This window comes from Bos indicus, chromosome 7 (assembly GCF_029378745.1).
Source record: "Bos indicus isolate NIAB-ARS_2022 breed Sahiwal x Tharparkar chromosome 7, NIAB-ARS_B.indTharparkar_mat_pri_1.0, whole genome shotgun sequence".
Lineage (NCBI taxonomy): Eukaryota > Metazoa > Chordata > Mammalia > Artiodactyla > Bovidae > Bos > Bos indicus.
Genome location: NC_091766.1, coordinates 110,264,016 through 110,291,931, shown reverse-complemented (window position 1 = coordinate 110,291,931; position 27,916 = coordinate 110,264,016). Strand labels below are relative to the sequence as shown.

General features: G+C 39.6%; 1 protein-coding gene across 5 annotated transcripts in view; it reads right to left on the bottom strand.

Moving 5' to 3' along the window:
• Positions 1 to 27,916, bottom strand: part of CAMK4 (calcium/calmodulin dependent protein kinase IV) — a 255,441-nt gene that overhangs the window by 61,144 nt on the left and 166,381 nt on the right. For all 5 annotated transcript variants that reach the window (XM_070794140.1, XM_070794139.1, XM_070794143.1 and 2 more), the window contains exon 5: positions 10,972 to 11,044. Coding sequence is in view for 1 of the 5 variants with exons in the window: in XM_070794139.1 (XP_070650240.1) it covers positions 10,972 to 11,044 (73 nt within the window). In the remaining 4 variants the exon portion in view is untranslated. The remainder of the gene's footprint in view (positions 1 to 10,971; positions 11,045 to 27,916) is intronic.

The window sequence follows — 27,916 nt, the reverse complement described above, 5'->3', positions numbered from 1 at the left end:
AAAAAAGAATGGAACATACATATGCACATATTCTTAATCAATTTGAGTCAGACTTAATTTTTAAAGTATAGCATGTGAAGTGATTCTCTCTCATTATGTCAAATACGCAGTTTTCAAGAAGTGAATTCAAGAGTAAGAGAGCAGAGGCAAACCTGAACAGGCGCACTGACCTGCTGAGACGCACCTGTGTCTTTTAAAAGCTTTCCCTGCTGTGTGATATTTAAAATAGATGCATCTCACTTGTTACATTTCAGTGTTAGCACTTCAACTCCTTCTGTGCTCAGGCTTCTTTGTCTGCTCATCTGTGTCTCTGGCCTTGGGCCTAAATTCATCTATAGCAAGAGATGGTAGAAGCATGCAGATGGCAAAGGGATTAAGAGCATAAATTCTGAAGTCAATTTTTATTTTGTGTTCTAATCTTGAGTTACCTAAAGGACAGAAATGGTATGGACCTAACAGAAACAGAAGATATTGAGAAGAAAGTGGCAAGAATACACAGAAGAACTGTACAAAAAATATCTTCATGACCCCACTCACCTAGAGCCAGACATCCGGAATGAGAAGTCAAAAGGGCCTTAGGAAGCATCACTACGAACAAAGCTACTGGAGGTGATGGAATTCCGGTTGAGCCATTTCAAATTCTCAAAGATGATGCTGTGAAAGTGCTGCACTCAATATGCCAGCAAATTTGGAAAAGTCAACAGTGGCCACAGGACTGGAAAAGGTCAGTTTTCATTCCAATCCCAAAGACAGGCAATGCCAAAGAATGCTCAAACTACTGCACAATTGCACTCATCTCCCACACTAGCAAAGTAATGCTCAAAATTCTCCAAGCCAGGCTTCAACAATACATAAACCATGAACTTCCAGATGTTCAAGCTGGTTTTATAAAAGGTAGAGGAACCAGAGATCAAATTGCCAACATCTGCTGGATCATAGAAAAAGCAAGGGAGTTCCAGAAAAACATCTATTTCTGCTTTATTGACTGTGCCAAAGCCTTTGACTATGTGGATCACAAGAAACTGTGGAAAATTCTGAGAGAAATGGGAATACCAGACAACCTGACCTGCCTTTTGAGAAATCTGTATGCAGGTCAGGAAGCAACAGTTAGAACTGGACATGGAACAACAGACTGGTTCCAAATAGGAAAAGGAGTACGTCAAGGCTGTATATTGTCACCCTGCTTATTTAACTTCTATGCAGAATACATCATGAGAAACGCTGGGCCGGAAGAAGCACAAGCTGGAATCAAGATTGCCGGGAGAAATATCAATAACCTCAGATAGGCAGATGACACCACCCTTATGGCAGAAAGTGAAGAGGAACTAAAAAGCCTCTTGATGAAAGTGAAAGAGAGTGAAAAAGTTGGCTTAAAGCTCAACATTCAGAAAACGAAGATCATGGCATGCCTGGTCCCATCACTTCATGGCAAATAGAAGGGGAAACAGTTGAAAGAGTGTCAGGCCTTATTTTGGGGGGCTCTAAAATCACTGCAGATGGTGACTTCAGCCATGAAATTAAAAGACGCTTACTCCTTGGAAGAAAAGTTATGACCAACCTAGACAGCATATTAAAAAACAGAGACATTACTTTGCCAAGAAAGGTCCGTCTAGTCAAGGCTATGGTTTTTCCAGTAGTCATGTATGGATATGAGAGTTGGATTATAAAGAAACCTGAGTGCCAGAGAATTGATGCTTTTAAACTGTGGTATTGGAGAAGACTCTTGAGAGTCCCTTGGACTGCAAGGAGATTCAACCAGTCCATCCTAAAGGAGATCAGTCCTGAATATTCATTGGAGGGACTGATGCTGAAGCTGTAACTCCAATACTTTGGGCACCTGATGCGAAGAGCTGACTCATTTCAAAAGACCCTGATGCTGGGAAAGATTGAGGGCAGGAGGAGAAGGGGACAACAGAGGATGAGATGGTTGGATGGCATCACCAACTCAATCGACATGAGTTTGGGTAGACTCCGGGAGTTGGTGATGGACAGGGAGGCCTGGCGTGCTGCGGTTCGTGGAGTCACAAAGTGCTGGAGACGACTGAGCTACTGAACTGAACTGAACCTTTCTGAGTCTCAGTTCCTTATCTGTGAAATTAATATGATGAGACTGATAGCCTTGTAGGTTGAAGATTAAGTGAAATAATTTACATAAAGCTTTTAGAAAAAGTTTGGTACGCAATAAGTGGTTGATAACACATGGTAGTGATGACGGGCACTATTACTATTGAGATAGTTATTGTTAGGTCTTAGTTACATGTGTTCAACTGTATATTCCTCTCAAGATTCTTTCTTCTTCTAGTTTTCTAGCAGAATAGAGCATAAGCATTGAGTTCCTTCACTAAATGGCCCCCTATATATAAATAGAAGGTATGAATGATGTGAATTAGTGTTAACAAGGCTCTTCCTCAGTGAAATTCAATTTACAATAAGGTGGCATTTCTGAAATTCTACAGGATCCAGAGCCATTAAGCCTAGAGTGTGGCTGAGCATCTATAAAGTAATTTCACAGGCAAAAGTCAGGACGATAATTTAAAAGTTAGATACAGTGGTTCTAGATTTGTTCCAACATTCAAGTGAACATTTCAAAGAATAAATCACACAGAATCTACGGCACATTCAATATACTATTCATAGAAATGAAGGTATTTTAAAGTTAAATTTTGAGAAGTAGAATCCAAAACTAGAATGTAAAGTATATGTGTCGGCAATTATGTTTTTCAATATAGATTTTCCTTTGTATCTAACATGTCAAGTTTTATGAAATTAGATAGCTTTTCTGAAACATAGAGAAATATACCACATATATTTACTCAGACTTTACATTCCATTCCATGAAAAGTGCTCTTCTACAGAGCTGGATTAGCATTATCATTTTTTGAAAATAATGTGATTTAACAGTGTCTTAAATTATTAAATGTATTTGAAGTCCTATTATCTTTTAAAAATCAAGGCTACAAGGCCAGTTCTATAATATTCCCAGCACTCAGTACGCTGGGATCCTAAACAAGCTTTTGTAAATAACTGGATTCAAGTCAATAAATATATACTGTGCCTGTCATGTGCTATGAATACGAAGCAGGACACAGTGTATGTGGAGGGGGGAGCAGAGGGCAGAGGAAACAGATGACAGACATAGATGAGTAAGCCCGTATTTCTGCCTATTTCAGGAGACAGGGCTATGCACAGCCAGCCGTAATAGAGTGCGGTTAGTGCTTCACGAAAGTAGTAAAAAACGCCACGAGAATACAGAGAAGAGAGGAGATTTGTTGAAATTCTAAACTTAAATCTCTCAGGAGGACCAAAAGGTAAAAATGAGAACAAATGTATGCATTTAGCTTAAGAATTTATTACAGGGGCATGAAGGAGTGGGGTAAAACCTTAGACAGGGATCAGCAGTTGTCTAAGAACTGGGCCAGGGGATCACCAAAACCAAAAGAGCCCAAATGCTCCACCTGCTTTGACTTGGAGACAAGTGCAGAGAATTCTCAAAACCCACGAGACTGCCTAACTTAGTGGACTTCTGTACAGAATGAAATGTAAAAGACCAGAATCCCAAAGGCCGACGAGGGAGACTTGTGCAGATGCCTGGCGTGCAGTTGAGCCTAGATTGGTAGCTTTCACAGTTTTAGTGCCACTGTTTGCACAACCTCTCCAAGCTTGTGCACGATTTTAAAAGGGGGAAAATGCTATTGCTGCTTTCCCCACAGAGAAAGAGCTGTGAAAACTGACATGCACCTGCTTAAGTACCTGAACTTCAAGGATAAAGAAGGGATTCATAGACCTCTAAGCAGAAAAAAGTAAGTCATCTGTAAGAAGGGAAATAGCAAGCTGATGTCAGTTCTGCAAGGCAGAGTTCAGTGCCAGGAAATTATAAAGGAACGGGTACAGACTGCGGAGGTTAGGACCAAATGTCCCACCCCACAAAAGTTATAGAGAGTCTTGAAAATATAAAGTGGCCAAAAAAGTCATGAAAAAAACTTGGAGAATGTATTGTTGCTATGCCCTTCTGGGAACAGAAAAAACAAACCCAAAGCAAAACAAACAAACAGAAAACCCAAACCACTTGGTGAGTCAGTCAGTTCAGTTCAGGCGCTCAGTCATGTCTGACTCTGCGACCCCATGAATCGCAGTACGCCAGGCCTCCCTGTCCATCACCAACTCCTGGAGTTCACTCAGACTCACGTCCATCGAGTCAGTGATGCCATCCAGCCATCTCATCCTCTGTCGTCCCCTTCTCCTCCTGCCCCAAATCCCTCCCAGCATCAGAGTCTTTTCCAATGAGTCAACTCTTCTCATGAGGTGGCCAAAATACTGGAGTTTCAGCTTTAGCATCATTCCTTCCAAAGAAATCCCAGGGCTGATCTCCTTCCGAATGGACTGATTGGATCTCCTTGCAGTCCAAGGGACTCTCAAGAGTCTTCTCCAACACCACAGCTCAAAAGCATCAATTCTTCGGTGCTCAGCCTTCTTCACAGTCCAACTCTCACATCCATACATGACCACAGGAAAAACAATAGCCTTGACTAGACGAACCTTTGTTGGCAAAGTAATGTCTCTGCTTTTTGAATATGCTATCTAGGTTGGTCATAACTTTCCTTCCAAGGAGTAAGCGTCTTTTAATTTCATGGCTGCAGTCACCATCTGCAGTGATTTTGGAGCCCAGAAAAGTAAAGTCTGACACTGTTTCCACTGTTTCCCCATCTATTTCCCATGAAGTGATGGGACCAGATTCCATGATCTTTGTTTTCTGAATGTTGAGCTTTAAGCCAACTTTTTCACTCTCCATTTTCATCTTCATCAAGAGGCTTTTTATTTCCTCTTCACTTTCTGCCATAAGGGTGGTGTCATCTGCATATCTGAGGTTATTGATATTTCTCCTTGCAATCTTGATTCCTGCTTGTGTTTCTTCCAGTCCGGCGTTTCTCATGATGTACTCTGCATAGAAGTTAAATAAGCAGGGTGACAATATATAGCCTTGACATACTCTTTTTCCTATTTGGAACCAGTCTGTTGTTCCATGTCCAGTTCTAACTGTTGCTTCCTGACCTGCATACAGGTTTCTCAAGAGGCAGGTCAGGTGGTCTGGTATTCCCATCTCTTTCAGAATTTTCCACAGTTTATTGTGATCCACACAGTCAAAGTCTTTGGCATAGTCAATAAAGCAGAAATAGATGCTTTTCTGGAACTCTCTTGCTTTTTCCATGATCCAGCGGATGTTGGCAATTTGATCTCTGGTTCCTCTGTCTTTTCGAAATCCAATTTGAACATCAGGAAGTTCACAGTTGACATATTGCTGAAGCCTGCCATGGAGAATTTTGAGCATTAGTTTACTAGCGTGTGAGATGAGTGCAATTGTGCGGTAGTTTGAACATTCTTTGGCATTGCCTTTCTTTGGGATTGGAATGAAAACTGACCTTTTCCAGTCCTGTGGCCACTGCTGAGTTTTCCAAATTAGCTGGCATATTGAGTACAGCACTTTCACAGCATCATCTTTCAGGATTTGAAATAGCTCAACTGAAATTCCATCACCTCCACTAGCTTTGTTCGTAGTGATGCTTTCTAAGTCCCTCTTGACTTCACATTCCAGGATGTCTGGCTCTAGGTCAGTGATCACACCATCGTGATTATCTGGGTCGTGAAGTCTTTTCTGTGTAGTTCTTCTGTGTATTCTTGCCATCTCTTCTTAATATCTTCTGCTTCTGTTGGGTCCACACCATTCCAAAGACCAGCAGTTCACACCTTTGCCTTTGGTCTATTACGATCTATAACAATTTACTGGAGAAAAGGAATATTCCTGAAATTGCCTTTTTTTTTCATACTGGTTGCCTACCAAACAAGAATCTTTTTCTTTTAAAACCCAACACAGATATAACCTCCTCTGGCAAGATTTTTCTGATTCAGTTTCTTTCTAGATGTTTTGAATAGCTTTGCCTTCTGTAATGTCTTTGAATTTGCAAAATGCATCAGTTGGTACACATATATATTCTTACAGCTATGTGCCAATGTGTCTATATGCTCTATAAACTAGTGAACTTCTTAATCTCTGTATCCAAAATTGTGGCACATACCAGAGAATTAGCTAATGGTTGAACTGATTGACTGACATCATTCAACATTTACAGAAGCACCAAGTCATTTAGAATGTAACAATTGACATGATGTTTTATATATAGAAATTGGAAAATTTCTAAACATGTACGTCAGAATTTATTGTGATTCACCTGGTAATCAAAGGAGAGAAGGCCACTCAGAATTTGATAAACTTTTGATATTGTTCTCATTGCCAATAATGACATACAGAAACATTCCATACATTAAGCATAATACCTCCTTCCCAGGCATTATTTTTAGATCTCCATGTTCTTAATACTGAGCTATAATTTTCAGAATGTAGATTATTTTTTTGCTCCAATTTTTTTTCTGATAAAATGTCCCTGCTATGCCTGAGCCACTGATCTATTTTATTCTATGTTTATAAATAAAAAACATTAGAATATTAACAGAACTGTATTTCTTCTCTGATGAATGTAATCTCTCAATTCTTAGAAACTACACTTACTTTTTACTGGTAAAATTCTCATTATATTTTAATGCCTTCAGCCTTGCACCAAAATCTATCCTCCAAAGTAAATATCACAGGAACTGACCAACTCAAAAACCAAAACCACCCACATTTGCTGTTCTAGTCGCTCAATGCTTATTAACTCCACAGAAGAATCTTTTTATTGACAATAAGTGGACCCAAGCAGGAACAACATTCACAAGAACAAGTGCCAGAAACAAGCTTAATGTTAGTAACCTTAAACCTCACTGTCCCTTTGAATCATACTTAATCCTGATTTAACAGTATGTGGGAGGCTTCCCATGGTGCAGTGGTAAAAATCTGCCTGCCAATGCAGGAGATGCAAGAGATGGAGGTTGGATCCCTGGGTCAGAAAGATCCCCTGGAGAAGGAAATGGCACCCCACTCCAGTATTCTTGCCTGGAGAATCCCATGGACAGAGGAGCCTGGCAGGCTGCAGTCCACAGGGTCTCACAGAGTCAGGCGCGACTAGCACAGATACACACGGCACGTTGGTGTGTGCTTTACACTCAGTGAAGTTCAGTTTTTAGACAACTGCGGCACCAGAATCCCTTTGTCCAGGAGTATGCCCTTCCTGCCACGTTTACATAGATGGAAAAGTATGCAGTGTGCTCTGACACACAACCATTATTAGTATATACACAAACATTTATTCAAGAGTAAGTTCAGTGCCTCTCGCTTCAGGTAACAAGACACACAACTTAAAGCGGCAGAAATACTGAGAGGTGTCAAACAGAACTCCAAATGCATTCTCTGCCGTCTTCAGCACAGTTATGTTTCTCCTCATAATTACAAGACAGCAAAAGCAGCTCCCAGCATCACAGATAGGCTCCAAGATGACAGTGAAGAGGAGAGAAGACCTTTCCGCCCTTGGTTCTCCTTTTATTAAAGGGAAACTTTTCCAACAGTTCATGAGTAGATGGCCCCTCAGAACCCACTGGTGAGGACTGGGTCATATGCCCTTGGCAGCAAGGGAGGATGAGGAAAGGGGTTCTAGCCCTTTCCATCTTTATAAAAGTAGACTGGTTCTGTCAACAAGAATTAGAGGTCAGATGGAAGAAGGCTTAAACATGTCAAACAATGTAAAGCTGAATAACATATATATTGCCCTTTATAAACATAGATAGTAAGTTTTTAATGCTGCTGCATTTGTTCTGATTTCATTGACCTCCAGAACCATTTCACACGCATTAGTAAAGCCTACGAAAACTTTAGAGTCTATGAATAGAAATAGAAATTTTGAGAATTGATTTTTGTTTTCAAATAACTTACAGTACCATTTATTAAGGTATTGTCTCTCAACTTTAACTTTGCCTTTTACAGTCCTTTGTGAAGCTGGGACTGAGTTACCAGCCACACTCTTCCTCACTGGTTTCCTGTGTGACTCTGTGTTAGAGGGCACCAGGGAGGCAGTGGAGGCTGGAAGAGGATGAAGGCACTTGCTCCTTTTCTGAGCCTGTCCCATGCACTTCTGAAACACTTCTTCACCTTGCAGGGGCAGATCCTTTGGACAGCAGCCATTGTTTCCAGTTTTCCAGCGCTCATAGAACCAATTCCGGGCCCCTCTTCAGTGATACTCGCACTGGTTGGCTAGAACACTCTTCTCCAAGGTCTGAGGAGCAGCTTCATGGGCAGGTCCTCACAGTGGGCCTGCACACAGGACTACAGAGCACCTCCTTTACACTTCTAAACTTTAATCATCCAGCCTCTTTACTGGGTTTCTCCAGTCTAAAAGGAGGTTGCATCTCGAAGCTGCTACCTCTACAATAGATCAGTTTAGTGTTCCCCTTTTGTCTTTCCAGTTCTTCAATGCTGCTGCTGCTGCTGCTGCTGCTGCTAAGTCGCGTCAGTTGTGTCCGACTCTGTGTGACCCCATAGATGGCAGCCCACCAGGCTCCCCTGTCCCTGGGATTCTCCAGGCAAGAACACTGGAGTGGGTTGCCATTTCCTTCTCCAATGCAGGAAAGTGAAAAGTGAAAGTAAAGTTGCTCAGTCCTGTCCGACTCTTTAGCATTAATTCTTTATCTTAATTCTAACAGGCCAAGTTTATTTAAATTTAAATGTATTTAAATTTAAATTTATTTAAAAGAAATTTATCTCTTTTTTAGGGGAGATTACAGATTTTAAAAATTTAACAAAAGGAACTTCCATTATTTCATCCTTTTTTGCATCATTATAATCATGTTCATTTACTCTCTTTCTTCAATGTTCAGATACCGTATTTGTCCCATAACCTTAAAGGGTTAGATGACTTTGTTTGCAACTCTTCATGCCCATCACTATAATATTTAAAACAATTCAAACAAAAGAATCTATTTTTTTTGACATAGCAGACATATTTAATATTTCTTCAACCATTTCCTTTTATTTTGTTAAATTCACTGTACACTCTATATTGCAAGTTTCTCCAGGCTCCAAGTTTATGGCTTTGAAATTAATATATGCCCAAGAGAACTATGGTTAGCAAAAGAGAGAAGGCAGCATCAGGGGTGGATAAAAGAGAATGACGGTGATTTTTCTGAAAGTAGAGGAACAGTAGGATATCAGTGGTAACAAGGAAAGGACTAGAGGTTGCAGAAACAGTGAGCTACCAGAGGAGATGAAATATTCCCTGGTTATCTCTATAAGTAAATAGAAAAGAGGGCTTTAAGCTTTGGCCTTGTGCTTTATGACAGATGACATGATGACCCGTCCCAAATGTCCAGACTGACTAGACTGTTTAACTTGAGACAATCTGGAATTTATTTCAAGAGGCTGAGTATCAAGAAGGCTTAAAGACTGCACTTAAAGACTGACTGAATGAATTCAAACCCAAAGGGGAAACATCTTTCATATTCACTGTAAAAGCTTTTAAAAATGCTATCTAAAGCTAAAAAGCAGAAGAAGCAAGATTACAGTTACACAAATAGTGTGAAATATTTGGGGCAAGAATTGAGATGCCATAGGGGCAAAGAGAAGGGTTTTAAGGTTTGTCACCTGAGGGGTATAATTATGCTTGCAACATATTTCCCAAGAGCCTTGAGGTTTTCAACTTCTGTGGGTTCAAAAACAAGCATAGATACAGTCTTAAAAGTGTGTGATTCAGGACAGATGTGAACTATATCAATGATTACTTAGAGTTCCCAACTGCCTTATTTTTTACAGCTCTCTATAGCCAGGTAGGTGACAACAAACTATTTCATAAATGTCAGCTACTTCTTGCAAGTTTTAAATTGCTTCTTTCTACCTGTGAAATACTAAGAAAAATCACTTTAATTTTTTTCTCCAAATTAACCCTTATTTTCAGCAATCAGAGAAAATTTGATTTTTATAAAACTTCTCTCAAAGAATTTTTGACTTGAATGTAGTAACCTGCTTCCTAAACTGAAGCTTTGTAAAGCTTTGTGAGTAGGTAAAATAATACGGGTTTTGTTTTAAATTTGTTCTGGCTTTAGGTTCAATAAAAGGATCACCAAAGTGTCCAAGGATGTATTGCTGCTGCTGCTAAGTCGCTTCAGTCGTGTTTGACTGTGCGATCCCATAGATGGCAGCCCACCAGGCTCCCCCGTCCCTGGGATTCTCCAGGCAAGAACACTGGAGTGGGTTGCCATTTCCTTCTCAAATGCAGGAAAGTGAAAAGTGAAAGTGAAGTCGCTCAGTCGTGTCCGACTCTAGCGACCCCATGGACTGCAGCCTACCAGGCTCCTCCGTCCATGGGAGGTTCTAGGCAAAAGTACTGGAGTGGGGTGCCATTACCCTCTCCAAGGATGTACTAGACACCACTGAATATATGGGAAGATTTTCACCAATTGAGTCTGTTTTATCTAGACAAATATTCCCCTACTAATTCAATACAATTAAACTCAAAATTACATTTTTGTGTGTGTGTAAATATGGGTGCATGTTTCCATCAATTTACAAAGCTTTATTCCAGTTTAAGGTGTTAACACACTTCTTCTCCCTTTCAAAAAATTGTCAGAATTTATTCTCCTAATTTACTCATTTCTTTTCTTGAAAGAAAACTCAACAATCTCTATGCTCTAAGGTCTATATTTATCTCTTTGAACCTTTTTCCACTTCCTTACTAAACAACAAAAACAAAAAAGAGAAAAACTCAAGAAATGCAGAGAGAAAAAAACAACCATAGGCACCAAAGTCTGATCTTACTCAAAACAACAGAATGGACATGATTCTTATAAACTTACGGCATTACATATCAGGACTGCATCTTTCAGAGTCTGAGTTATCATCAGAAAATATAAATTTGTTCAACATTTTCTAATAAATATTTCATACAGTTTTTCTGTAAATGTTATGGTTTGTCACTGAAATATACTTCTTAAAGACGACTCTATAACAGGAAGACATCACCAAGAGTTGCACCACTGCCGTCACTTCATACTTACAGCAACTGCCTCCAAGATCTGTTTGACAGCATCTGCAGCATCTCGTTCACTATAATATCCCTTTTCCACAATCCTAAAAAAAACCATGAAATGCTTCTCAGACACATGCATTCAACTGAGCAGATGTTAAAAGAGGTTAAATTAATGTTACAGAAGATTTATCTAAACAATTACAGCAGGCTACCATAACACGAGGGGAAAGATTTCCATAAGTTGGCAATCTAGAAGTCTTTAGGTTTATTTACGAAAATGGAAAATATTTATTTTGCCTAGGCTTGAAGTATCCATCCTGTCGGGGACAAAAAATTATTTTCAAACTCTGTGTTGCAAATAATTTTAAACCTATAACAAGTAGACAATATACCATGAACCATCTCATTTAATTGTCACATTGCTTCAGCAATTACTAATTCATGGCCAATGTTGCTTTGTCTATCCAATTACTTTCCCTCCTCCTCTATTATTTTAAAGCAAATATAAGACATCATATAATTTCATTCATAAATATTTAAGGAGGTATCTTTAAAATTAAAGGATCTTTTAAAATCATAACTACAATGCCATTATCATATCTATAAATGCCAATTCCTTAATATCATCAGATATGCAGTTTCAACTTTCTATTTGTTTTTAAAATTGGTTTGAATCAGTATTAAAATTAAGTCCATGCAACTGATTGGCTGATATGTCTCTTCTTCTCTTTTTATCTGCAGCTCCTCTTTTACACCCCCTTACTCCCTCTCATCTGCTTTTCTTTTCCAAATAAATGACTTGTTCCTTTTGCATAGATTTGGGCCAGACATTTTCTTTTGAAATTAAAGTCTTTTCTTTTTTTAAAAGAATTTTCCTGAATTAGAATGTTTCATATTTATTTTCTTCCATTGCTTTGGATTTCTTCTTTGGGGTATGCAATTACACACATATAAGAGTTTTTCTACTTTATGGGCTCAAATAAACAAAATAAGGAATGAAAGAGGAGAAATAACAGCAAATACCACAGAAATACAAAGAAAAAAAAAAAAAAAAAGAGAATACCATGAACAGTTATATGCCAACAACTTGGACAACCTAGAAGAAATGGAAGACTTTCTAGAAATAAACTGTCAAGACTAAATACGAAACAAACCTGTCAAGACTAAATCAGAAAGAAATAGACAATCTGAACAGATGAATCAGTAGTATTAAAATTGAATTTGTAATTAAAAACACTCCCAGCAATCTTAAGTCCAGGTGGGAGTGGGCTTCACAGGGTAATTCTAACAAACACATAAAAGAGAATTAATATCTATCCTTCTCAAGCTATTCCAAAAAATGTAAGAGGAGGGAAAACTCCAAAATTTAAGAGGCCACCATTACCCTGATACCAAAACCAGACAAAGATAACACAAAACAAGAAAATTATAGGCCAATATCTGATTAATGTAGATGCAAGCATTGTCAACAAAATATCAGTAACCCTAACTCAACAATGTATTGAAAGAGTCACACACTATGAACAAGTAGGATTTATTCCAAGATGCAAGGATGGTTAAATATTTGCAAATCAATGAATGTGCTGAACCACATTAACAAAAGGAAGGATAAAAATCACATGATCATCTCAATAGATGCAGCAAAAGCATTTGACAAAATTCAACAACCATTCATGATGAAAAATCTCATCAAACTGTGTAGAGAGGGAACACATCTCAAAATAATAAAGGCCATTTAAGACAAATCCACAGCTGGATTACAGCTGGATTACAAAATCCAACATTACATTCAACAGTGAAAAGCTAAATGCCTTTCCTCTAAAATTAGGAACAAGACAAGGATGTCCATTCTCTCCACTTTTACTTAACACAGTATTAGAAATCCTAGCCACAGAAATCTGACCAAAAAATAAATAAATAAAAGGCATCCAAAATGGGAGGGAAGAGGTAAAATGGAACTTCTTGCAGATGACATGACACTCTATATAGGAAGTCCTAAAGTCTTCACAAAAAAACTATGTAATAAATGAATTCAAGTAAGTTGCAAGATGTAAGATTAATATACAGAAATCCATTTGCTTTTCAATACACTAATAATGATCAGGACTTCCCTCGTGGCTCAGACGGTAAAGTGTCTGTCTACAATGCGGGAGACCCGGGTTCAATCCCTGGGTCAGGAAGATCTGCTGGAGAAGGACATGGCAATCCACTCCAGTACTATTGCCTGGAAAATCCCATGGACAGAGGAGCCTGGTAGGCTACAGTCCATGGGGTCGCAAAGATTCAGACACGACTGAGCAACTTCACTTCACTTAATAATGATCAGAAAGAGAAAGCAAGAAAATAATCCTGTTTAAAACTATGCCAGTCCAGGTTCAATGCACGATACTGGATGCTTGGGGCTGGTGCACTGGGACAACCTGGAGGGATGGTATGGGGAGGGAGGAGGGTTCAGGAGGGGGAGCACATGTATACCTGTGATGGATTCATTTTGATGTTTGGCAAAACTAATACAATTATGTAAAGTTTAAAAAAAAAAAAAAACTATGTCCAAAAAATAAAATACTTAGGAAGAAACTTAACCAAGGAAGTGAAAGAACTACACTTTGAAAACTAGAGAACACTGATGAAGGAAACTGAAGATACCACAAAGAAATGAAAAAAAAGCCCGTGTTCTGGGATTAGAAGAATAAATATTGTTAAAATTCACAAACTATGCAAAGCAATCTACAGATTTAATGCAACCCCGAAAACTACCCATGACATTTTCTACAGAACTAGAATTAAAAAAAAAAAAAAGAACTAGAATAAATTATCCTAAAATTTCCATGGAATCACAAAAACCCCCAAATTTACAAAACAATCTTGAGGAAAAAGAACAAAGCTGGAGGTATCATGCATCTTGACTTCAGACTATACTACAAAGCTACAGTAATCAAAACAGCACAGAGGTGGCACAAAAACAGGTACATAGATCAAGGAACAGAATAGAGACTGCAGAAATAAACCTACACACTTAAGGCCAATTAATATATGACAAAAGAGTCAAGAATACAGAGTTGAGAAAGGAGAGTCTTTTCAGTAAATGCTTCTGGGAAAACTGGACAGCTACTTGTAAAAGAATGAGATTTGAACATTTCTTCACACCATTAAAAAAAAAAAAAAACCCTCAAAATGGATTAAAGATCTAAATATAAGACCTGAAACCATAAAACTTCTAGGAGAAAATCTAGGCAGAAAACTCTTTGACATAAATAATAGTAATATTTTTTCAGATCTGTCTCCTAAGCAAAAGAAGTAAAAGCAAAAATAAGCAAGTGGGACCTAATTAAACTTAAAAGATTTTGCATAGCAGAGAAAACCACTGACAAAATGAAAAGACAAGCTACTGAATGGGAGAAACTATTTATAAATGATATGACCAATAAGGAATTAATATCCAACATATATGGGCCTCCCAGATGGCACTAGTGGTAAAGAATCTGCCTGCCAATTCAGGAGATGCAAAAGACTTAGGTTTGATCCCTGGTTTGGGAAGATCCCCAGGAGAAGGGAATGGCAACCCACTCCAGTATTCTTGCCTGGGAAATCCCATGGACAGAGGAGCCTGGTGGGCTACAGTTAACGGGATCACAGAGTCAGACACGACTGACAGACTGAGCACACAGGCACCCACTGACATGTGTGACAGCTCATGCGAGTCAACATCAGAAATACAGGCAACCTGATTGAAAAATGGGCAGAGGATCAAATCAGACTTTTCAAAAGATATACTAATGGCCAATAGGTACATATAAAGATGTTTAACATCACTGATGATCAGAGAAAGGCAACTCAAAACCACAGTGAGATATCTCCTCACGCCTTTTAGAAAGGCTATCATCAAAAACCCCACAAATAGCAAATGTTGGCAAGGATGTGGAAAAAAGGGAACCCTCATACATTGTTAGCAGGAATGTAAATCAGTAGAACCATATTGGACAACAGTATAGACGTTCCTCAAAAAATTGAAAATAGAACTACCATATGATCCAGCAATTTCACTCCTGGGTATATATCCAAAGAAAAGGGAAACACTATTCAAAAAGCTACATGCACCCAGATGTTCACAGCGGCACCACTTACAATGGCCAAGACATGGAAGCAACCTTAGTGTCCATCAACAAATGATGGGTAAAGATGTGCTACATGGGCATAATGGAATATTAATCAGCTGTAAAAGGGAATAAAATCCTGCCATTTGCAACAATGGGAATGGACCCAGAGAGAATTATGCTTTGTGACATAAATCAAACAGAGAAAGACAAATACTCTATGTTATCACTTATATGTGGAATATAGAACATAAAACAAACTAGTAATGTACATAATAAGACAGAAACACATTCCAGGTAGAGAGAACAAACCAGTGGTCCACGTGGGGAAAGGGGAGAAGGGAGGCCATGGCAGGGGCAGGAGACTGAGACGCGGACGGCCGTGTACAAAGCAGACGAGCGGCACGGGCGCCAGCACAGCTCAGGCGGATTTCCTAACAAGGCTAAACGGATATGATCTATAGAAATGTTTACTCAGTGTGCTGTGAAACTTATACCGCAAAGCAAGTAAACTTTAAAGAAAAGCTTTTCTACTTTTGACTTATATTGCTTTTTTCTATGGTTTTCTTAATTTTAGTTTATTTTGCATTGTTATAATTTCCTTCCTTTTCTGGGCATATCCTCCCACCATGCTTTCACCGCCTGAAGGGACCCTATTCTACTTCTTGTTTTCTATCTTCTTATAATCATTTTGTTTTGGAATTAACTAAGCCATTGCTTTGCTGCTTATTTTTAAGGGAAATTTGTTTCTCAACCTTTTTACAGACTGACAGGTCAGGATATCTATTCCAGTGTCACAGCTCTAGACTGTATAGTTAATTTCATGAAGTTTTCAAAGTCTGGACCTCATCCTTTCTAAGATCTCTTCCCTGTCTGGAACATCATTCCCTCACCTATCCTCTCTATTCTGATTACTGAAGTCTCTTTCCAGAAGTTTCTCCTAAATACATTTTCTCCCCCTGCCACCCTCCAAAGAGGCTTTAGATATTAATTTCAAGAGTTCATAGGGCCTTGACTATAGCAGTCTCTTCAAACCTTACTGGGGGTGTATGCCAAAAAGCCCTTCAGTTCAGTTCACTCACTCAGTCGTGTCCGACTCTTTGCAACCCCATGAATCGCAGTATGCCAGGCCTCCCTGTCCATCACCAACTCCCAGAGTTCACTCAAACTCACATCCATCGAGTCAGTGATGCCATCCAGCCATCTCATCCTCTGTCGTCCCCTTCTCCTCCTGCCCCCAATCCCTCCCAGCATCAGAGTCTTTTCCAATGAGTCAACTCTTCGCATGAGGTGGCCAAAGTACTGGAGTTTCAGCTTCCGCATCATTTCTTCCAATAAACACCCAGGACTGATTTCCTTTAGGATGGACGTGTTGGATCTCCTTGAAGTCCAAGGGACTCTCAAGAGTCTTCTCCAACACCACAGTTCAAAAGCATCAATTCTTCGGCGCTCAGCTTTCTTCACAGTCCAACTCTCACATCCATACATGACCACTGGAAAAACCATAGCCTTGACTAGACGGACCTTTGTTGGCAAAGTAATATCTCTGCTTTTCAATATACTGTCTAGGTTGGTCATAACTTTCCTTCCAAGGAGTAAGCATCTTTTAATTTCATGGCTGCAATCACCATCTGCAGTAATTTTGGAGCACAAAAAAATAAAGTCTGACATCTATTTCCCATGAAGTGATGGGACCAGATGCCATGATCTTCATTTTCTGAATGTTGAGCTTTAAGCCAACTTTTTCACTCTCCTCTTTGACTTTGGTCAAGAGGCTTTTTAGTTCCTCTTCACCTTCTGCCATAAGGGTGGTGTCATCTGCATATCTGAGGTTATTGATATTTCTCCCTGCAATCTTGATCCCAGCTTGTGCTTCTTCCAGCCCTTAGCTTTCTTCTTATACTGGCCCATCCTGCTCCCAATGATTTGGAGATTCGAGTGTTCTGTTCTTAGTTCTATCACATGTCCTCTTGCGTCCTCTGCCTCTTCTTCCATAAATGCTAATACCATACAGCTCTTCCAAATTGTCATTATTTTGTCCTCATTTGTTCATGTTTTAGCGTCACAGAGATACTCTGTCACCTGGTTTTGCTATAGATGTTGTCTGTGAGGTTTTGGTTTTTCCGTGCTAGTTTTTCAGTCTAATCTTAAAGGGATATTTGGGAAGACTGAAAAACAACTTTATAGTGGTTTCTGTCTTCCCAGAACTTTAAGAGAAAACATTTTTTTTTTGATAGACTGTAGATTAACAACTTACACAAGATGTTTTCATCTCACAAAATGTTTGTGGAAAAGACATCTGAAAAAGGTCAATTCAAAACATAAAAGAGACAGAACAGCAAAAAACAATTTTAAAAACTGTTGAATTTTTGTAATTTAACATTGTAATTTTTCCTAGATGGTTAGTATCTCAAATAGTATAGTTAGTTTTCAGAAAGTACCTTCTTTTTTAATGTTGTGGCAAGAAGTTTAAGTTCTCAAAGTATCTGATGCTATATTTTGAAAATGTTTTCCAAATAGGGTATGATCAGAACAGATATGACAAAATAAAAAGATGTATTAAAAGAAGATACCTCAATGACCATAATTATTAAGATTCAGAAAAACTATATTGATGGGAAGAAATTAATTATTTTCTTCATGCAATTATTTTGAACACTGCCAAAAAAACTCATATATTTTCAAAGAATGAAACATGGAATATTCTTCCTAATTTTTTTATTTATTCATTCAGTCGCTCAGTTGTGTCTGACTCTTTTTGACCCCATGAATTGCAGCACGCCAGGCCTCCCTGTCCATCACCAACTCCTGGAGTTCACCCAAACCCACGTCCATCGAGTTGGTGATGCCATCCAGCCGCACCATCCTCTGTCGTCCCCTTCTCCTCCTGCCCCCAATCCCTCCCAGCATCAGAGTCTTTTCCAATGAGTCAACTCTTCACATGAGGTGGCCAAAGTACTGGACTTTCAGCTTTAGCATCATTTCTTCCAAAGAAATCCCAGGGCTGATCTCCTTCAGAATGGACTGGCTGGATCTCCTTGCAGTCCAAGGGACTCTCAAGAGTCTTCTCCAATACCACAGTTCATTTATTATGAACATCACAGTTTATTTATTAGACACCTGTTACACACCAGGGTCAAATAAAATGTAAAGACAGATTACAATACTCAGGGGGTTATTATTAACTGGTCCTTAGAAATCAATTTTCACATGACATTTCCTTACAACAATGTGAGTTTTTCCAATTCATGATTAAGTTATATAATCTACTTACTAAAATTTTAATTGAAACTATACTTGAACTATACTCTCTGACTGACTTCCTGAAGAACTGACTCATTGGAAAACACCCTGATGCTGGGAAAGATTGAAGGAAGGAGGAGAAGGGGACGCCAGAGGATGAGATGGTTGGATGGCATCACTGACTCAATGGACATGAGTCTGAGCAAACTCTAGGAGTTGGTGATGGACAGGGAAGCCTGATGTGCTGCAGTCCATGGCGTTGCAAAGAGTCGGACACAACTGAGTGACTGAACTGACTGACTGACTGATAATCTCTGAGTATTTTCAAATGGAGTATCCCCTTAAAAGGGGAAAAGAAAAACTACTGTGTCAGAGGAAGTAGAGAACTTTGACTACCATTACCTCACCCTCTGCATTCCTCTCTAAGTGTGGATTCTGTGGCACACCCATCAACCAACACAAATGTGATTAATGTGTCCTCTGGGGGCTGCACCTGCTTGGTTTGCTCCAGTCCTGTTAAAGGAAGGACACTGTTACGCAGATGATGGAAAAGAATGGCTGATAATTAACATTTTTTTCCCATCTCCCATTCTGTCCAGAAGAGGAGAGAATCCATTACCTCTGGCCCTGCAGAAATCAGTGTGGACTCTCCCATAGTCATTCGAGACTAGAGCTTTACCACAACTTTGGGATACCCCTCCAGGGGGCACGACTCATGGCTTTGTTTACACAAGAACTCTTTCTGGGTTAGTCCAGAACCAACTTGCACAACCATGAGTGGCCTTCCTGATGAGAAACCCTCCTTGTCTGTTAAATATACATGAATTCTTATGAGCTTCTCCATCCATCCCTTAGAAAAGAAGTGCTTCACTCACTAGAATTTCTTTTCTATAATTCACTTTATTGTGAATTCTCAAGCTTTGACCTAAGTATGATGTTTGTGAGTTTTCATTTTGATATAATTAAGGGTTAAGGGCCTGTGTTCAGAACATGTCCTTGTGTGAATGTCTAGTGACTGGCTGGCTGGAGGAGTGAATTTACTCGGGACTGTTTTCAGGTAGTATAGAGGGAAGAGTAGTGGTTGTAGAAAGAATAATGAAAATTTCACTACTTTCCTACACTATATATTAAAATAGCAATATACTTCATTCAATTAATAAGGATGATGCATTCTAACAAAGGTACCCATGTATTTATTTATCTAATAAATATTATGGAATGACAACTGTGTGCTAGGTGCTCAGTAGTACACCAAACAAGGCTTCTGCAGGCAATTGGTTTCTCCTGGTATAAAAACACAGACAACAATCTACACAGTGTGCTAAATGTGGTGACAGATATTAGAGAATGGCCTGGGAGCTCCTAGGAAGGGCAGACAATTTATTCTGCAGGCCATGCAGGGTGAGAAAAGTATTCCAGAGGTGGCTCATACCTGAAGGACATACAGGAGCTTTCTAGCTGTCGGGAGGACGGGAGCTGGGGGTGGGATACATGCAGGGGAGAAGCATGGGACTGGAGAGCAGGGAAACCACTCTGAGGAAAAGGACCAAGACTACGGAGAGAATTGCATCGTGAAGATGGGTAATAATATTTAATCAATATTTCTAACTGTCAAATGTGAGCCCGTACTTGCTGGACTTAATAAAGAATAAGATTTGGGGACTTCCCTAAGTGGCTCCGTGGTAAAGAATCTGTCTGCCAATTTTGGGGACACAGGTTTGACCCCTGATCTGGGAAGACCCCCACATGTCTTGGAGCAACCCAGCCCCTGTGCCACAACCACGGAAGCGCAGGCACCCTGGAGCCCGTGTTCCGCACAGGAGAAGCCGCCGCAGCGAGTCCGCGCAGGGCCACTAGGGCAGCCCCGCCCTCTGCAACCGCTGAAAAGGCCCGCACACAACCGACACCCCGCACAGCCAAAAACAAATAGGTAAAGAGGAGTAAGAGTTGGGCCCTGCCCCTGAGGAGACCACACATAATGGAGAAATCGCTAATAAATACATCACCATAAATATATGCTACACTAAGGTTTGTACAGCCAAGAAATGTATTAACTCTTGTTGTCAGAAACATCTTGAGAGCAGGCATAAGGGCAGGAGCTCAAATGCAGGTGCCTTCCCCACCTGATCCCCCGTGAACTCTGTATACCATTACTAGGTTCTGCCATAAAAACCCAACTGCTTCTCTTCCAGGCTCCTTCTGCTAAAAGAAAAATTTTGTTCTCAGTTGATTTGTTCATCAGAATGTCACAAGGACAAGTTTCTGAAACTCAGATATTCAATTTTAAATATTTAATAAGTAGAGCTATGACCTAGGCCATTCATGATGCATTGGGAAGAGCCATAGGAAGGAACTTCTCAAGCTGCAAATGCAGGTTTATAACTGAGATATAAGGTTGTAGGTGAAGATACTGGTGAGCAAGCAAAGGAAAGTGAAATCCTGCAATCTTTTTCTCTATAGCATCACTATGGTAGATGTGTTTGGTCAATGTCTTCTGTTGGGTATTGTGGAAAAATTATCAGCCTTCTCACTAGACTGTTGCTTTGATCATCCCTGCAAAGCTGTTCATGGTAGGTGGTCAATAAATATTTGTGGAATCAGTACTAATTGTTAAGTGAATGGATGCCAAAAAAATTTCAGACTGTGGACATTTGCTTTTGTTCCTTATCATGGCAAAAAAAAAAGCACTGGACTGGGAAGGGATGCTCAGCCGCTGCAAGCAACTGCTGGCAGATCCAGAGGGATGGCCATACCCATGTTTTCCAAAGGAAAACGCAACAGACAGAACGTTATTGCTGCTTTTAGGAGCAAGCTCAGTCATGCAGTTTCTAGATATTATAGTAACAAGGATCTTTCTAGATTTTTGAACAAATCAAAATGTAATGGAGGGAATCTTCTCCAGGATAGATCACATCCTGGGCCATAAAGCTAGCCTTGGTAAATTAAAAAACATTGAAATCATTCCAAGCATCTTTTCTGACCACAATGCAGTAAGATTAGATCTCAATTACAAGAGAAAAACTACTAAAAATTCCAACATATGGAGGCTGAACAAAATGCTGCTGAATAACCAACAAATCACAGAAGAAATCAAAAAAGAAATCAAAATATGCAATGAAATGAATGAAAATGAAAACACAACAACCCAAAACCTGTGGGACACTGTAAAAGCAGTGCAAAGGGGAAGGTTCATAGTAATACAAGCATACCTCAGGAAACGAGAAAAAAGTCAAATAAATAACCTAACTCTACACCTAAAGCAACTAGAAAAGGAAGAAATGAAGAACCCCAGGGTTAGTAGAAGGAAAGAAATCTTAAAAATTTGGGCAGAAGTAAATGCAAAAGAAACAAAAGAGACCATAGCAAAAAATCAACGAAGCCAAAAGCTGGTTCTTTGAGAGGATAAATAAAATTGACAGACCATTAGCCAGACTCATCAAGAAACAAAAAGAGAAAAGTCAAATCAACAAAATTAGAAATGAAATTGGAGAGATCACAACAGACAACACAGAAATACAAAGGATCATACGAGACTGCTATCAGCAATTCTATGCCAATAAAATGGACAACTTGTTGGAAGAAATGGACAAATTCTTAGAAAAGTACAACTTTCCAAAACTGAACCAAGAAGAAATAGAAAATCTTAACAGACCCATCACAAGCACAGAAATTGAAACTGTAATCAGAAATCTTCCCCCAAACAAAAGCCCAGGTCCAGACAGCTTCACAGCTGAATTCTACCAAAAATTTAGAGAAGAGCTAACACCTATCCTACTCAAACTGTTACAGAAAATTGCAGAGGAAGGCAAACTTCCAAACTCATTCTATAAGGCCACCATCACCCTAATACCAAAACCTGACAAAGATGCCACAAAATAAGAAAACTACAGGCCAGTATCACTGGTGAACATAGATGCAAAAATCCTTAACAAAATTCTAGCAATCAGAATCCAACAACACATTAAAAAGATCATACATAGTGAACAAGTGGGCTTTATCCTAGGGATGCAAGGATTCTTCAATATCTGCAAATCAATCAATGTAATACACCACATTAACAAATTGAAAAATAAAAGCCATATGATTATCTCAATAGATGCACAGAAAGCCTATGACAAAATTCAACATCCATTTATTTAAAAACCCTCCAGAAAGCAGGAATAGAAGGAACATACCTCAACATAATAAAAGCTATATATGACAAACCCACAGCAAACAGTATCCTCAATGGTGAAAAATTGAAAGCATTTCCCCTAAAGTTAGGAACAAGACAAGGGTGCCCACTCTCACCACTACTATTCAAGATGGTTTTGGAAGTTTTGGCCACAGCAATCAGAGCAGAAAAAGAAATAAAAGGAATCCAGATTGGAAAAGAAGTAAAACTCTCACTGTTTGCAGATGACATGATCCTCTACATAGAAAACCCTAAAGACTAGCTACCAGAAAATTACTAGAGCTAATCAATGAATACAGTAAAGTTGCAGGATATAAAATCAACACACAGAAATCCCTTGCATTCCTATACACTAATAATGAGAAAATAGAAAGAGAAATTAAGGAAACAATTCCATTCACCATTGCAACGAAAAGAATAAAATACTTAGGAGTATATATACCTAAAGAAACAAAAGACCTATATATAGAAAACTATAAAACACTGGTAAAGGAAATCAGAGGACACTAATAGATGGAAAAATATACCATGTTATGGATTGGAAGAATCAATATAGTGAAAATGAGTATACTACCCAAAGCAATTTATAGATTCAATGCAATCCCTATCAAGCTACCAATGGTATTTTTCACAGAGCTAGCACAAGTAATTTCACAATTTGTATGGAAATACAAAAAACCTTGAATAGCCAAAGCAATCTTGAGAAAGAAGAATGGAACTGGAGGAATCAACCTGCCTGACTTCAGGCTCTACTACAAAGCCATAGTCATCAAGACAGTATGGTACTGGCACAAAGACAGAAATAGAGATCAATGAAACAAACTAGAAAGCCCAGAGATATATCCACACACCTATGGACACCTTATCTTTGACAAAAGAGGCAAGAATATACAATGGAGAAAAGACAACCTCTTTAACAAGTGGTGCTGGGAAAATTGGTCAGTCACTTGTAAAAGAATGAAACTAGAACACTTTCTAACACCATACACAAAAATAAACTCAAAATGCATTAAAGATCTAAACATAAGACCAGAAACTATAAAACTCCTAGAGGAAAACATAGGCAAAACACTCTCTGACATAAAACACAGCAGGATCCTCTATGACCCACCTCCCAGAATATTGGAAATCAAAGCAAAAATAAACAAATGGGACCTAATTAAAATTAAAACTTTCTGCACAACAAAGGAAACTATAAGCAAGGTGAAAAGACAGCCTTCAGAATGGGAGGAAATAATAGCAAATGAAGCAACTGACAAAGAATTAATCCCAAAAATACATAAGCAACTTCTGTAGCTCAATTCCAGAAAAATAAACGACCCAATCAAAAAATGGGCCAAAGAACTAAACAGACATTTCTCCAAAGAAGACATACAGATGGCTAACAAACACATGAAAAGATGCTCAACATCACTCATTATCAGAGAAATGCAAATCAAAACCACAATGAGGTACCATTTCACGCCAGTCAGAATGGCTGCTATCCAAAAGTCTACAAGAAACAAATGCTGGAGAGGGTGTGGAGAAAAGGGAACCCTCTTAGACTGTTGGTGGGAATGCAAACTAGTACAGCCACTATGGAGAACAGTGTGAAGATTCCTTAAAAACTGGAAAGAGAACTGCCATACGACCCAGCAATCCCACTGCTGGGCATACACAACGAGGAAACCAGAATTGAAAGAGACACGTGTACCCCAATGTTCACTACAGCACTGTTTATAATAGCCAGGACATGGAAGCAACCTAGATGTCCATCAGCAGACAAATGGATAAGAAAGCTGTGGTACATATACACAATGGAGTATTACTCAGCAATTAAAAAGAATACATTTGAATCAGTTCTAATGAGGTGGATGAAACTGGAGCCTATTATACAGAGTGACTGCTACTGCTGCTGCTACTGCTAAGTCACTTCAGTCGTGTCCGACCATATGCGACCCCATAGACGGCAGCCCACCAGGCTCCCCCGTCCCTGGGATTCTCCAGGCAAGAACACTGGAGTGGGTTCCCATTTCCTTCTCCAATGCATGAAAGTGAAAAGTTAAAGTGAAATCGCTCAGTCGTGTCTGACTCTTAGTGACCCCATGGACTGCAGCCTACCAGGGTCCTCCATCAATGGGATTTTCCAGGCAAGAGTACTGGAGTGGGGATACAGAGTGAAGTAAGCCAGAAAAAAAAAAAAAAACACCAATACAGTATACTAACACATATATATGGCATTTAGAAAGATGGTAACGATAACTCTGTATGTGTGACAGCAAAAGAGACACAGATGTAGAGAACAGTCTTCTGGACTCTGTGGGAGAGGGAGAGGGTGGGATGATTTGGGAGAATGTCATTGAAACATGTATAATATCATATAAGAAATGAACTGCCAGTCCAAGTTCGATGCATGATACAGGATGCTCTGGGCTGGCGCACTGGGATGACCCAGAGGGATGGTATGGAGAGGGATGTGGGAGGGGAGTTCAGGATGGGGAACACATGTACACCTGTGGAGGATTCATGTCAATGTATGGCAAAACCAATACAATATTGTACAGTAATTAGCCCCCAATTAAAATAAATAAATTTATATTAAAAAAAATGTAATGGAGTGGGGCCCTAAGCTGTCTTCTGAGGACAGGCCCTCCCCACACCCTCTGTTGAGTCCTCTCTGAGGAAGGCAACAGTATCTGAAGCCTGCTCCCTGAGTTGTACAGATGTGAAGCCTCCCGCTAGCAAATGGAAGACATTAACCACCTGATGACCATGAGCGCACAGCACACAGCCCCAGGCGTGTGTTAACCCCTGTGATGCTGCCCTGTGACCTCATTTATCTGCCAACTAGAGAACTGTGCAGAGCTGATCACAAACCCTGTGATCCCTCACCTGGCTTTCAAAAATGCTTTGCCAAATCCCTTCGGGGAGCTCAAGCTTGGGGGTTTTTAGAATATGAGCCACCAGTCTCCTGCATGTTCCTGCAATAAACCTTTCTCTGCTCCAAACTCTGACATTTCGGTTTGTCTGGCCTCACCGAGCAATGGGCAATAGAACTTGCACTAACAAAAGTGACTCAATTCAGCAAAATACAGCAGTTGTTTCGCAAGCAACAATAACAATTCTTACCAAAAATTCAGCTGAGATTTCAAAAGAAAATGCCCAAGAAACCAAACAATGTATATACAGTTAAAAGTTTACTGTGCTCAGTCACTCAGTTGTGTCCAACTCTTTGTGACCCCACAGACTGTAGCTCACCAGGCTCCGCTGTCTGTAGGATTTCCCAGGCAAGAATGCTGGAGTGAGTTGCCATTTCCTCCTCCAGGGGATCTTCCTAACCCAGTGATCAAACCCAAATCTCCTGCATGGCAGGAGGATTCTTTACCATTGAGTCACTAGGGAAGCCCAATTACTAGATAAAAATATATTAATGTTGCTTCATTTAGCAATCTGGGAAACTTAGCTATTCAGGGCTTCCCTCTTGGCTCAGATGATGTATCTGCCTGCAATGCTGGAGTCCTGGGTTTGATCCCTGGGTCAGGAAGATCCCTGGAGAGGGGAATGGCAGCCCACTCCAGTATCCTTGCTTGGATAATCCCATGGACAGAGGAGCCTGGTGGGCTACAACCCATGGGGTTTCAAAGAGTTGGAAACAAATGAATAATTCAAAATAGAATGGTATATTTATATTTTTTGATACATGGATATGAGAATACATTTACAGATGTTTGAGAGTTGGACCATAAAGAAGGCTGAACGCCAAAGACTTGATGCTTTTGAACTGCGGTGTTGGAGAAGACTCTTGAGAGTCCCTTGGACTACAAAGAGATCCAACCAGACCATCCTAAAGGAAATCAGTCCTGAATATTCATTGGAAGGACTGATGCTGAAGCTGAAATTCCAATACTTTGGCCACCTGATCAGAAGAACTGACTCACTGGAAAACACCCTGATGCTGGGAAAGATTGAAGGCAGTAGGAGAAGGGGACGACAGAGGATGAGATTGTTGGATGGCATCACCGATTCAATGAATATGAAACTGGGAAAACTCCAGGAGATGGTGAGGGACAGGGAGGCCTGGTGTGCTGCAGTCTACAGGATTACAAAGAGACACAACTTCGTGACTGAACAACAACAAAAATCATATGAGTAATTAGTGACATATTGTTTTCACAAAATATTAATTTACTTATGTAACAAATGATAACTGAGAAAATTAATTAGTAACCAAAATAAAGATATGTCATAAAATGAGATCATAAATGCATTAAAAGTTAATTTTATGAGTTCTCTTATATGAGGTCTACTTTTCATCCAGTTTCTTCAGTGCCTCTTATAAAACAGCACTACAAAATACTGTTGATGAAGAAACAATCCTCAGAAGCTACACAAGAGAGCCTAACTCTAGTTTTAATCAGAACTTTGATACCTCATTATAACCATGTGCTATTAGACAAGAGGTCTAGATAACTAGCTGCTCAAAAAACAACTGAATGCTACCATAAAAATAACTCTGAAATAGTGCAAAAGCATAAGATAGCTTTCCAGGCACTAAGCTCAAAACCAGGGCTTCATTGGTAGCTTGGTCAGTAAAGAATCTGCCTGCAATGCAGGAGATGCAGGTTCGATTCCTGGGTTAGGAAGATTCCCTGGAGAAGGAAATGGCAACCCACTCCAGTACTTTTACCTGGAGCGTCCCATGGACAGAGGAGCCTGGTAGGTTTCCAGTCCATGGGGTTGCAAGAGTTGGACACAACTTAGCGACTAAACCAACAACCTCAAAACCTGGTTTCAGATTCACTAATTAAGCACTGGCCAGAGTGGCCTGTGTAAATGAACTGCCTGGCACAAACCACAGAACAGAGGGCAGTATGCCACAGCCTCCTCTGGCAGTCTGGGAGAGCCTACTGGACTGTTTTTAGAATGTTTTAAAAAATATAATTAAACTACATGGGTTATAAAGGAAACTAATTATAATGAATTATGCTTGTCAAATACATTTTGGATATGTGGTAGAATAATAAGACCTACTGAGTTAGATAACAAGGTCCAGTGGCAAACCTTAATTCACAGCTTCAAAAAATTGATGAGTATAAACAGTTTCGAGATCTCTGGAACAGCTAATATAACACAACAATATCTGTGATTTCTATGAGTGATGAAGTCATGGGCAATGCAAATACTACCATGATTTGCCACCTACACAATGGTAGGAAGAGTTTATAGCTTTATACAAAATATACTAGTGACTTCAGATCATTTTCAAGGGTCCAGGACCAAGTAGTTTATATCTACGCTGTACAATTTCCTGTTGTTCCATTGTCAATTGCTAAAACTAAAATCTCTCCTAGGATTTTAATCACAACGCCAACCCAAAAGGCTGCCCTGGGGTCCCAGTTCCTACAGGCCTCCCAGCCACCGATGGGCCTGGGCACAGGGATCTCTGGGAAAGAGGCACCGTGTCTCCCCCAGGCCCACACCCC